At 30.4% G+C, this 12,887-nt stretch overlaps 1 protein-coding gene across 2 annotated transcripts in view; it reads right to left on the bottom strand.

The window, feature by feature from the left end:
• Positions 1-12,887, bottom strand: part of LOC107442922 (cell adhesion molecule Dscam1) — a 171,252-nt gene that overhangs the window by 23,911 nt on the left and 134,454 nt on the right. For both annotated transcript variants that reach the window (XM_043040967.2, XM_043040966.2), the window contains exons 20-21: positions 10,983-11,276; positions 399-569 (exon numbers count right to left, since the gene is read on the bottom strand). In XM_043040967.2, the coding sequence (XP_042896901.1) occupies positions 399-569; positions 10,983-11,276 (465 nt within the window). The remainder of the gene's footprint in view (positions 1-398; positions 570-10,982; positions 11,277-12,887) is intronic.

Raw genomic sequence — 12,887 nt, 5'->3', positions numbered from 1 at the left:
ACTTCTTTCTTTGTGCAAATTAAACTTAAGACTACATACTTTAATGCTGTATGTATAGAAAAAATTATTTTTTTAGTATTAAAATGAAGTTTAATCGAAACATTCAACCAATTTTTCTTAATATTATGACTACTGTATTCAACATATTTTCAAAACTATTGTTTACCATGTTAACAGCTGCATAAATACTTGAAACTTCATTGAAACTTGAGCATCAGAAGAAAGAACAGAGCCCCTACGAGTAATTTTAATTCAGAAATTTACAGATTTTATTAAAATCTTTGAAATGAAATTTATCTTCTTTTTTTGATGTCTTGTCACCGTATGAAAGCAAGCGCATTGATTTAGTCGCTTTGTAATTAAAATTTTAAGTAGGTTATTAATTTAGTGCGGCTTACCAGTGGATGCTCTATTGTTCACATCGTTCGCCCGTCTTCTCGTAATGATGCAGACGGCACTTAGAACCACACACAAGACAATGACAGAACTCACGACAGGGACAGTGATGATCAAATGACGATAGATCGTACTGCTCATTTCCCGAACTTGTGCAGGGTGAGGAGGATATTCTAGAATAAAATGCTCACATTAATTAACTGGTTTGAAGTGCATTTTTGACGTCATTAACAATATTTAAATAGCATAACGCTCAATATTTCGGAAGGTTTGAGTTAACTTTATTTCCCATGCATGCATTTTTTAATTTTAAAAAATGTGCAAGTGGATATAACTATTATAGAATTAATTTATTGAAATCTGAAAGTTTCGCTTACTTAAGACAATGATTAAAAAAGCAGTGGAAAGAAAACATAAAATTAAATTTAAAAAAAAAGTATTGTTTCAAAAACTACCACAAATTATCCAGTTCATTATTACTTTTTATTAAGAAATTCACCAATTTATTATCTCCTGATTCGATAATTGTTGTGATAATCCCAATTGTTATGCTAATTCCCAAAAATTAGAGTTGTAGCAAGAAAAAAAACCGATACCAAGGCCTAATCTTACAGAGGCTGAAAAAGTCAAAGCCAAAGAACGTAGACGGGAATACTTTAAGGTTATACACAAACGGAAGAACGAAAGAATTCCGTTCGCAAACACAAGCATAGATCCCGTCCCTCACAAAAGTACCAAAGTGGTTGCGCGAATCGAACCCTACCAAAGAGCGAATGGCGACTCTCCGAACCCCTTTCATGCAAATACGAGAAATGGGTGTTGATCACCAGTTAGGGATAAAAGGATCCACTGTCGACGTACCCTATGACTTGCTCAAGACCGCAGTTTGTCTTCCATGCAATGTAAATGTCTCATTCACTATTCAATTAAAATTGAAAAAAAGTTAGCTTTCAATTCCCATTTCAAGTATGAACTTGTGAATCCGAAACGGGTGTATGATGCAGCTTACAATCTCCTTCAAACACCATTGTACCAAGCCAAAAATGTTAATATTGATATTGATTGGCTGTTCAATGTCTATTCAGTCATCAAACGAATTTACACAGAATGTGTCTGAGCTGCATTGAAGTATGTGTGTCTTGGAAATTGTGTACCGAGCAGTTCAGGATTAACAGTTAAAGGCGTCCAAGTCAAAAACACAATAAAGTTACTTTTCCAAAAAAAAAAAAAAAAAAAAAAAAAATTAAAAAACAACCATTTTGCCAATGGGTAACCTGTGATCGCCGTGCAAGTATCACAATTTTTTGAATATTTTATATTTTCATTAGCATTTTACTTTAAAGGAAAACTGAAATAATCAATAAATATTACATTACTATTTAGATTTAAATATAAATGTTTCAAAAATCATTACTGTGTGGTAAATAAAAGCCCTAATTCTCGGAACCCAATTTTTTCAGTTATTTTGACATAAATAAATACAAAATAATGAAAACTCTATGAAAAATACGTTTTAAAAAATTCTGTGTCAAAGGGTTAATAGTTCACCCATTCTCTAATTAGCAAAAGTTGAATCCCTTGTGCGCTAAATCGCTGCAGTGCATAAATTCTCTATTTCATTTATTCACGTTTCACTGAATCAGTCCCTCTTCGTCCTTTCCTTTCCTTAATTACTTACTAAATCAATGATTATTCATAACAATAGTTGTTGTAGTGACGCGAAATGAAAATAATATGTTTTAAAATTTAAAAGTAAACAATCATATACAAGCAAACACTACAATAATCTTTAAAAATATCTTAATTTAAAAACGAACGCAAATGACGCAATAGTAACAGAAAATAAAAGGATTACGCTATTAAAAAGATATTTTTATGTAATGAAGTTTGCTACAGTGGAGGTACTCTCTCTCTCTCTATTTCCTTTCTCTCTTTCTCTAAACAAACGCAAATAAACACATAGATCCAAAGCTTTTCGGCAAGAAAGATGAAAAAAATCTTAAACTCAAGACAAATGTAATATATTGAACAATATATATTACCTCTTCCTGAAAAACTATCGAAACTTATGTTATCTTAACTAAGTAAGGCGTAGATATATGCTATTTAAACAGAAAAAAGGTCAATAAACAATGCATTCATTAAAATGTGTATTGATAAGCATTACAACACCTAATACAAACATCAAATGCTCCCACGAATATAGCATTACAAGACACTAACACCTGTTTACCTACTTTTATTATATTTGTAACAATTGCATTATTTCACAAGGCAGACTAGAGAAATATATCGAAGCAACACTGCTAGGAATACAATTTTTGAAGGTAAATATTTGGGAATTTCAAAAATGAAAAATATCAAATTGGATGGAACAAACATTTTTGAATGCCTAAGCAAAAATAATCCTAAAATGATTAATATATTGGGAATACTTAGTTCAGGTATTCTTTTCTTATAAAGAATTTCTACAATAGAGATAAGATTTCTCCATTATAGAAATCTAATCTTATCAGAAAGCATTTTGTTTTAAGATTATTTTTTATAAGTGGGCATGTAAAAGCATATAAAGTTTAAAGGAAACTATTTTAGTCGTATTCTTGTAAAAGTAGAGAGCAAAAAATAATGTAAAAGGAAAAAAAATAAAAATACACATTTACTGAATTCTTCTTACCTTAACTTGATAACATGAAGAATATAGTTAAAACATTGTATTTCGAAAAAATATTGCGTTTGTAAAATATTAAATTTTAATGTTGCTGCATACCAGAAAAAGCATAATAAAATTTATATTTTTGTAAAAAATATTGAGCTTGAATTCAAATTTTGACAACATTAAAAATTATTTCTTTGAATCGTTTATTATATCAAAAGTGTTTTTTAAATAAGTATTATTTTCAATTTAGAAAAATAATTCAATGTTTTTAGTATGTATTTAAAAGAAAAATGGATTATTTACAATTACCTTTTTTTATAATTTTTTTTTAAAAAAAAGTCCATTTTTGCAATAGGTTCCGCATTTTGATAACATGTTAAAAAAGACAGATTAGGTGATTTCTTTTATCTTGAGCAAAATGATTAAATTCAAATGAATATCTTCAAAACGTTTCAGTAAAAATTATAGAAAAAATATGTAACTGCCATAGTTTTAGTTTTGAGTCAATAATTTTCAACGTATGTATCATCATAATTTATCTGATCAATATAAGTGATCAAAAAAGTTTACCATTGCACGCTTATTTTATGGAAGAATTGATTAAGAATAAATACTATTTAGAATCTTCTTTTCTTAAACATAATTACATTAAACTCAAGCTGTTGTATTTTTTGAATAAACCATTAAAAAAGGAATACTAACCATTTTTGCAGAAGATAAATACTCTGCAATTTTCTTTTTGTCTGAGCAAATGATTCAGCAAAAATTAAATATTTGCAATCACATCTTTTTTTTCTTTTGTTTTGTGAAAAAATAATGTGTCAGAAATCTGTGGTTTCATAAAGCATATTTTAACTGCCGTACTATTACAATAGGGAAAAAGTCAATGATTTTAAGTTCTTTGAAAACCAACATATCTTAATATGATTCTATAACTTTTTAGTAACATGTTTTTATGTATGCATCTAATGAAAAAATAGAAATATTTGAATCTTCGAATAAGATAGTTACAGACATTGCAGAAATTAGAAAATTAAAAAATAGTTAACAATTTATGATATTAACATATTACAATAAACTATATAAATTTATCAAAGTTATTTTCGGCATAAGAATTATTCTCGTGCAACATTCTTTCAATATTATAAAACGTAATTAATTTCAAAATATTCCTTGCATAAAATATGAATTTTGATAAACTTAAAAAATATAAGTTTTTAAGTTAATACCAAAGAGTTACTTAGATTATAATATCATATTATATATTATTATAATAAAAATATTTGTTTCATTCTGCGTATTTTGTAAAGTAAGTTCAAAGAGTATAAACTTAAGAATAGATGCTTTTGGAATTTCAACATAAAATCTCCATGATAACGGGTAAAATAAAAACATAGTTTTTTCATTCAACAAAGATGTATTCATATTTTAGAAAGGGTATCTTTGAGATTAAAAGAATCTCTTTGCCTCAGCACAAAAGAAATGCATTTGTGTTTCCAAAAATATTTGTGTTTTAAAATGGATTTTTTTAGATTTTTGATGCATTTTTGTCATAGAAAGGAAAAGAGAAAAAAAAACCTCAAATGCTTGAAGAATATGCATTCTAAAGCATTTCCGTTTTACGCTTTTCTGAACGCAGAATATTTCTCTATGACCTTTAAAATAATTATAAAGAAACAGCGAGAGATGTAAGATTCAAAAATTTAAGATGTAATATTCAATACCAGTTGATACAATTAAATTACTTAGGATTACTCTAAAGTGAAATGAATGTTTAAAATTTTAATTTATTTATCAAAATATCTTAGCAGAAATACATATTCAATACGCATCAGTTGAAAAGGAATATTTGGTATTAGGCATATATTATTAGGCCTACTAGGGAAGCTAGGGATATTTAGAAAAAGGCCCAGAATACTTATTCTATAAAAGTTCAAACCTGGACCTGAGGTCAAACTAGGTAATAGCCCATCTCTTGGCTACTCTTTGTAGTTTCACCAAGTTGGTGATTATTACTGTGATCAACGTTGCTTTTTGATTATTAAAAAACAAACAAAAAAACAATTGAAATTGTTACAAGTTTATAAAAATATTTTTAATGGAATAAAAAACTTCTTTTAGTTCAATCAAACTCATTTGTTCTTCACATATAGGGTATTCATAAGATTTCGAAATTAAATTTTGATCCATACACCATTTAATCATCGCTTTCTTACCTCTTGCATTCAATAAGGTTAAAAATTCACTCATCCATTCGCTCGCCATTTGCAACCGGTACCGCAAAAAAATAAAAAATAAATAAATAAAAATAAATAAATTAATAAAAATAAATAAATAAATAAATGAAAGATAACGGTAATAAATTAAATAACGGTTAAAAAACGAAATAATAACGATGACTCTAGGCCTGGTCTCTTAGGAAGCGTTGGCGTCAGCTTGAAACGAACGTTTACCTCTGATTGGTTAATTTATGAGTTTGACAGCATACGTCATCGAACGCTCAGCTTGAACGACAACTGCCGTCCAAATCAACTGCAGTTGGATTACAACGTGACGTTAACAACAGGAGCAATGGCGGACAACAGCCAACAACAGAGCATTTAAATCAGCTAAGATTTTCTTTTAACACTAAACATAGCTTCTTTTTCCTCTTCTTCTTCATTTAGCTAAGCTATAATGTGTTTTTTCTTGAACAAAGTCATTATTTGTTCTTTAGAGCACTGGTCGACAATCACAAAATCAAAACAAATTCAAAATAAATATTTGTTTACGTTATTAACGCATGCGCAATGCAAGATAATGTCTGTGTTGGACCGACTGCTCACGATGAGCTAACAAAAAGGTATTTTTATGGCGTCAAAATTATATCAACTTGACGCTGACGCCCAGCTAAGACGCTTCTCCTTAGAAACCAGGCCTTGAGCTAACAAACCAGTATTTTGTTGGCGTCAGGGTAACGTCAACTTAACGCTGACGCCCAAATAAGGCGCTTTTCCTAAGAAATCAGGCCTTTACAGCGAAAGATCAGACGTTCAAAATAATCTCCCAAAATATCTTCTGGAAACCTAGTTTGGCGAGATTTCAAATAGTTGCTTGTCGAAATTTTAAAAAAAATTCCCCATTTGTGAGCTATTCTAGGATCCACCCTCAAATTAAATTTCGTCGATAATTTAAAAGGGGAGAGAAAAAAAAGTAAAAAAGGGACCAAAAAGTGGCTAGTTCTTGATGATATATATTTTTACAATTTAAAACCCGCTATGCCATTCGAACAGTAAAGCGATGATTTTGCAGTCAGATCAGTTGTCCACAGCAAGAGACTAGTAAATAATGAAATAAAAAGAAGTTGACATCTAAAATAGGTAGTAGATAGATCACAGGTTAGAATTCTATAGTCATCGTGCTAACTGTGGGAGATTTTCATGGTTTTCCTCTTCATGTAATGCCAAATGCAGGCTAGTTCTATCAAAAAGTCTAGTCTTCTACAAAGGCTAGCTTGTAGCAATACTTGATCTAGGAGTTCCCTTGTCGTATGGTTTCGGTTCGGATACTATCTTAATTTCAAATATCGGAAAAAAGTTTGTTCCCCTTCAAAACAGTTTTCGATATTTTTCTGGAGTTGTAAGCTAAATAACCAACTTAAATAGACAGTTTATTTTAACATGGTAGTATGAGTTTTAATATTATTACACCGTTAATTGCTCTCGAAATATTTATGATTGGTATCTAACTTGCGATTATTTTTTTTTATTTTTTTTTTTTTTTTGGTCATGCTAACTCTAAAAAGATAGAGATACATGAATTTGTTAAACAGATATAATACAGCTACAAAAAATATCCGGAATGTTTAATTTAAAACTCATGAATGATTGATATCGTATGCAAACTTTTATCAAACGTTTTCATGACTTATTTCAACTTATGTAAGCAGTTAGGTAGACATTTAATTTTATCTTCTGAAACCAAATTAGTGTTTAAAGCAACAGAAAATTTCATTCCATCGATTTTCCAAAATGGCAGTTTCTGTTGTATAAGATGTTGTAGTTTGATATTAAGGCAAAGGAGGTGCGCTTCTTCTTGTTTTCCAGCGGCGCCATCTATGACCAAGAAATGTGTCACGCGACAAGGCAATTTTCACTACAGCCCCATACATATGTCACCACCAGTTAATACGTTTATAGGGCGAATCCATTCATACATCCATTCATTCATCGTTACTTTGACCAGAAACAGAGAACGATCAATCTCCAATTCAATACCTCCAATGGAATGATTTGTTATGGGTACATGGAGGACTTTGTGATCAGGCAGATATAACAGACACTAGTCACCATTTACCACACAGAGAGTCTTTGGTCGGAGGGGAATGAACTCACGACCTTTTATACTTGGACCCAACACCCTACCTACCAAGCTGTTCCGGCCATTTATTTATTAGCGCTTCATCAAAATTAAACTGAACCTGCACAGTTAGAATGAAGTACAGTTAAATTTTGTACACCAATTACCATTCGTTCATTCATTTATGACTTCTAAGCAGTTCTGCTGAGTTGCCAGTTCAATGGCAGTTTCTACTGAGCAATAATAATTTTTTATTTTCAGAATGAAATTTCAGCTACAAAAGCATTTGAAATGTTCAAAAATAATAGTATTTTATTAATCAAGGAAATGAAAAGACGGGGAAATATCCAGCGGTTTGTTTGATTATCAACTTCGATTAATGATCCATAAAATTAGTGGATTGATACACAGTGATCATTGTTTGGCAATAAGAAAAATTATTGAACAAGTTCCTGTATCATTTAGTTCCAGCCAAGCAAATATATATTAAAAAACGTTAAGTTTAGACGTGTCGCATCTCGAGTTGTTTCAAGAACTTATAACTTGTTACAAAATTAATATGTTCACTCTCAGAAATAAAACGCTCACTTTTGAAGATTCAACAAGCCTTGAGCTGTATTTCATTACTTTTGAGAATGATTTCGTTGTAAAATCGCGTGATTTGTGACAAAATGCGAACTTTCAAAGATATGACGAAAATGTTTCCTCAACTCGGAGCCTCATCGCCGTGCATGGCGGCTAATTGTTGACTAGAATGACGAAAATGGAATTAAAACTAGAGGATCAAAACTAGAATGACGAAATGTTTCTTTTCTTTTGACAAAATTCTTTTCCTCGAAGAAGTGACGTTTATTATTTCGTCACTTTAACGAGATGTTCGCTCGGAGCATATACCAGGACACGGTTTCGTCAAAAATGAAGAAAGATTCGTGAAATTTGAGAATCCATTTCGTACTGCGTTTAAGTGGAAGCCGAGAAAAAATTTTACTCGCCAATTTATCTTTAAGTACTGGTTTTTAAAATTGGTTCTATGCTTTGATTCAGAAACAGTCCAGTAATTAATTGATTTGTGCTTGAAAGGAATACAATTTTGTCAAAGTTTCTCAAAAAGCAAGGTAATGTTGATTGTTCTTAATGAATTATTTGTTGTTCATCATGAATTATTACCAACAGCCCAGACAGTTAATGAAGTTTATTATTTGGGTGTTTCGCGGGATTAAATTCTTGGGTAAGGTCATGAAATATGGGATAAAACTTCATGTCTCTGGTGCCATTATAACACGCCTTCTCGCACTGCAGTCACTATATGTCAACTTTTGACGAATCTTTTAACAAATATGATATTGTGTACACAGTATTCTTTTGATAAGCACTGTTTAGCCGTGGTGGCTCAAGGGAGAGAGCTTTTGCCTTCCAATGAGGTGAACCGGGTACTAATCCGAGCGATGGCTCGCTGATACGAATTTCGCACTTGGCACGCACCGACTACAGTGCTGACGTAAAATATCGATAGTGGTAGACGGATCATGGGTTAGAGCCCTCCTGGTATCCGACTAACCGGGGTTTGTTTTATTCGTCACACAACACAAATGCGGGTTGATTCCGTCAAAAAGATCTAAACGAGGGCGACATTCTCCCAATACTTAATCCAGGAGTTTCCTTGTCTTCTGGATTGAGTTCAAAATTGCAAGTCTACGGAATTAAACATAGTCGTAAACCAAAATTTGGGCCGGCTGTTCAACGGCGTTTAGGAAATAAAATAAAATTAAGCATCTTGTAATTTTTTTCTCTCTTCGTTGGAATTACTCCTTGTGATATTTGTTGAGAGTTTATGAAATGGAATCAAAAACAATTGCTGTGAACTCAGAAAAGCATTCACAAGGATTATTTTAAGACATGCATTAGTGTCGCGGAAAAACGTCAGTATAGAACCGCAGAGAAGTTAACGGACAGAATTATGAAAGGAGTTGAAACATATTTTGACTAACAAATAGATACATTTAGCTTCATCTCACAATTCAGAGTACATTTGATCACCGTAGTATAATTTATCATGATATTGTGAATACGTTTCAAGCAATTAAGTATATTACGAAGACTAAAAATCTGGCGAAGTGGGATTTAGTAAATAACGCGCTACTTTGTTTAGTTTGTTAAGCCTATAACAACAAGTTAACAAGTAACTGTGGAGAATCCTGATTTAAACAGTGTTAGATGTTTGAAACGTCATAATAATTCTTATGAATGCCAGGTCGTTGTGACAATTTTTGTAGGGATTGAATTAATAATGAAAAAAATGAGGCAAGAGTCAATTAATTGATTTAACATATTATACTTTTTATTAATAGATTCAGATATGTGTTTTCCCCACTCTCTGTATTTTTTCTTTCTCCATTTTTATGGTTTCCGCAAATATTTCTTCCTCCTCAACAGTAATGTTTCAGTAAGTAGTAGCTGGAACATACTTGCGTAGGAAAAAAACAAATTTCTCGAAACCATGGGAATGGAGAGAGTAAAAGTGTGGAGATTGGAGAAATTACGTCAATTTCAAATCCCTATTTCTTTTACAAAGGGTATAGTAAATTGATGAACTAGTAAATTGGGAAATAGTGTTATTGAGCAAAAAAATGTTAGTGAGAAAATAATAATTTGAATGAATTGTTGTTATTATTATTATTATATTTGATTGTTATTATTTGAAACAAAGTAAAAAGGAAGAAAAAATAATCAGTTAAGAAATAGATAAAACAAATAACAAACCGTGAATTTATGGTACAATAATTAACACTTACAAATGTATTTTCGGTTTTTTTATTAATTTTAAAACAGAATATTGAGTTGGTTTGTATTAATTTTGAAACAGTAATTTTAAAACAGAATTATGAATTTAAACATGAATTTTAAATTTAATCATAAATTATGAATTTAATTATAATTTAACTCATAAAATTATAATGGATTTTCTTATGAATTAAATCCAGAAAGCAAACACAAAGTATTATTTGAAATTTTTAAATGGAAGTTTAAATAACACTATCTAAATTGAATCACAATGAATGTTTAATAGGAATTCTGTTCAATTTAATTTCGATAGTTCAAAGCGGATTATAGTGGCACAGTTTAATAGAATAGGCTGCATTGTGTCAAATCTGTTTGAATTTTACATTATATGATAACAACACAATTAAATGACATATTACGGGGTCCTAATGAGATATATAAAAATAAAAAAAAGCTTTCTGATACCCTTCCTTAAAATTATTGACACAATAATTGTTCTGAATTTAAATTTCACATAAAAATAAAGATTCGAAAAAGAAGGAGAATCTGAAGCGCATCCCTTGACTTATTTTTTCTCATTGCACTAAAACATGAGAATAATATTTTAAAAAAGATTTTTGTTTCTTTTTTATTTAGTCATACTGAAATAATTTCAAATGAATATTTTGCATTTTTTTATTAAATTTAAACACAAAATATGCAAATTTTACATTAAATTTAATACTAATTCAAACGTTGTACAAATTTAAAAAAAAATAGAATTTAATTAAACCTACAAACGCCTACAGCGGATAATAAAAATCTATCTTACCTCCGGACAATGTCAGCGTAGCGAAGATATACTCTGAATCTGTTGCTCCGGCATCATTTCGAGCTGTGATTAACAAGGTGTACCATGTCCCGGGAATGAGATCCGTTATGGTTATGTTCTGTTGCTCTGGAACAATATTATTACTGACCAGAGTCCATTCCTGTTGACCACTAGCCCTATACTGAATCACGAAGACAGTTATTGGACAGCCACCGTTGTGCCAACTGCTGAGATTTACAAACACGCTAGTTGAACTCACAGTCAGGAGACGGTCTTTGTCCGGTGTTATTGGAGCTGCAAGAAAAATAGCTATTGTTACGCAGAATTAAGTGTTCGGATTTATCGTGTAACTCTCCTTTTTTAACGCAGTAAAAGCAACGTTTTCTCTTATTTTTTTTTCGAGCTGTGCTGTTAATAGTTGTATGCGGAACTGTTTCAAACAGTAACAATTTTAATTTGTTTCATATAATAAGATTTTTTAATGGAATAAAATCGGCTACCACTGACACATAAATTATAATTTTTGGCATATTACTTAAATCATGATTAGATATAAATAAAATTTGCATGACATGTCTATCAGATTTATTCGTCTCAGTCAAATATTTAATAAAGTGTTGATTCGATTATTAAACTCAAAGTTGGGTTAAAAAATATTTTATAGCAAATAAATTTGTTTATTTTTTGAATTGCAAATTTAATAGTTGAAAAAATTGCAATTTTTGCAACCTCAACGGGTAGAATTTTTGGAAGAAATCAGACTAGAACGTAGCTGAAAATACTGCTAATTATAAGAAATTTCTAGCAAAGCAATTTGTTTGTAAAAATGATAAACAAAAAAGCTCTTAATTTGAAATTAAATTTTTATAAAATTAAAATTATCGCTAAAAGAATCGTGGGTGGAGATTGAGGAATTATTACAAATTTTAGGCTCACAGCTTAGAGAGGGAATTGAGTAAAACATTTCAATGTGAAAAAATAATTTTCTTTCTTTTTTTTCTTTTTTAAAATTAACTTGCTTATAAATTGTTGTTCTTTTTATTTCTTTTAAGGTATTTTTTTGCTAAATAAAAACTATTTTAAACTTTTATGCTATATTTTTTTTCCTAACTTTACAATAGTTCAAAGCAAGGTTGGAAAAAATAAGCAATGGGTAGTAGGGCAATAGGTAGCAGCGCAGAACTCACTTTAACTGCTATTTTAATATTGATACTCATTTATATAGCATCCAATTAGTTTATTGCGAGGTGACTTGGATACTTGGCGAGGATACTTGGTACCATGCAGCTTTTATTATTTGCTTTTTAGACTATTTCCTAAAGAAATTTTTTAAAAAATGGATTAGAACATTTAAGAAAATCCATACTTAAAATATTAGCTTTTAAAAAGAATGATAAAGGAATATTTAAAATTAAGTGCAGTTTACCTAAACAAAACTGTTAGCAGCAACCTAGTCATGAAATGCGTCCCACCATATGCTTCACTATGAAAAGTTGTTCCAGTAGAAACATTTTCCTGTATTATCAGCTAATCTTCCAATACCAGCTATATTTTTGTCAAATTCTATGATATTAGTTGGGAAACGTAGAATTTTGACACCTGTGCTTACGTCAATTTAACTTGCCAGTGCTGTAAGAGTTACAGCGCGTTATGCCGCACCATGTTAAACAATTTTAATTGATAATAAATGTTTCATACCTTCTAATGCTCATATATATATAGCTTCAAATGTTATACTTGCTTTAAAAACATAGTTGTTTCGCTCTAAATATCGACCATGTAAACTTTTGATCAATATTCAGACAGATAATATGTAATGCAAAAGTTGATTTTTAAACACCCAAACTGCTATAAAATATTGTGGGTCGATCACACATTTGAGAAGAAATTCTTTTTTATTAATGT

This window comes from Parasteatoda tepidariorum, chromosome 8, assembly GCF_043381705.1.
Source record: "Parasteatoda tepidariorum isolate YZ-2023 chromosome 8, CAS_Ptep_4.0, whole genome shotgun sequence".
In the NCBI taxonomy this organism is placed as follows: Eukaryota; Metazoa; Arthropoda; class Arachnida; order Araneae; family Theridiidae; genus Parasteatoda; species Parasteatoda tepidariorum.
This window is presented reverse-complemented; position numbering and strand designations above follow the sequence as displayed.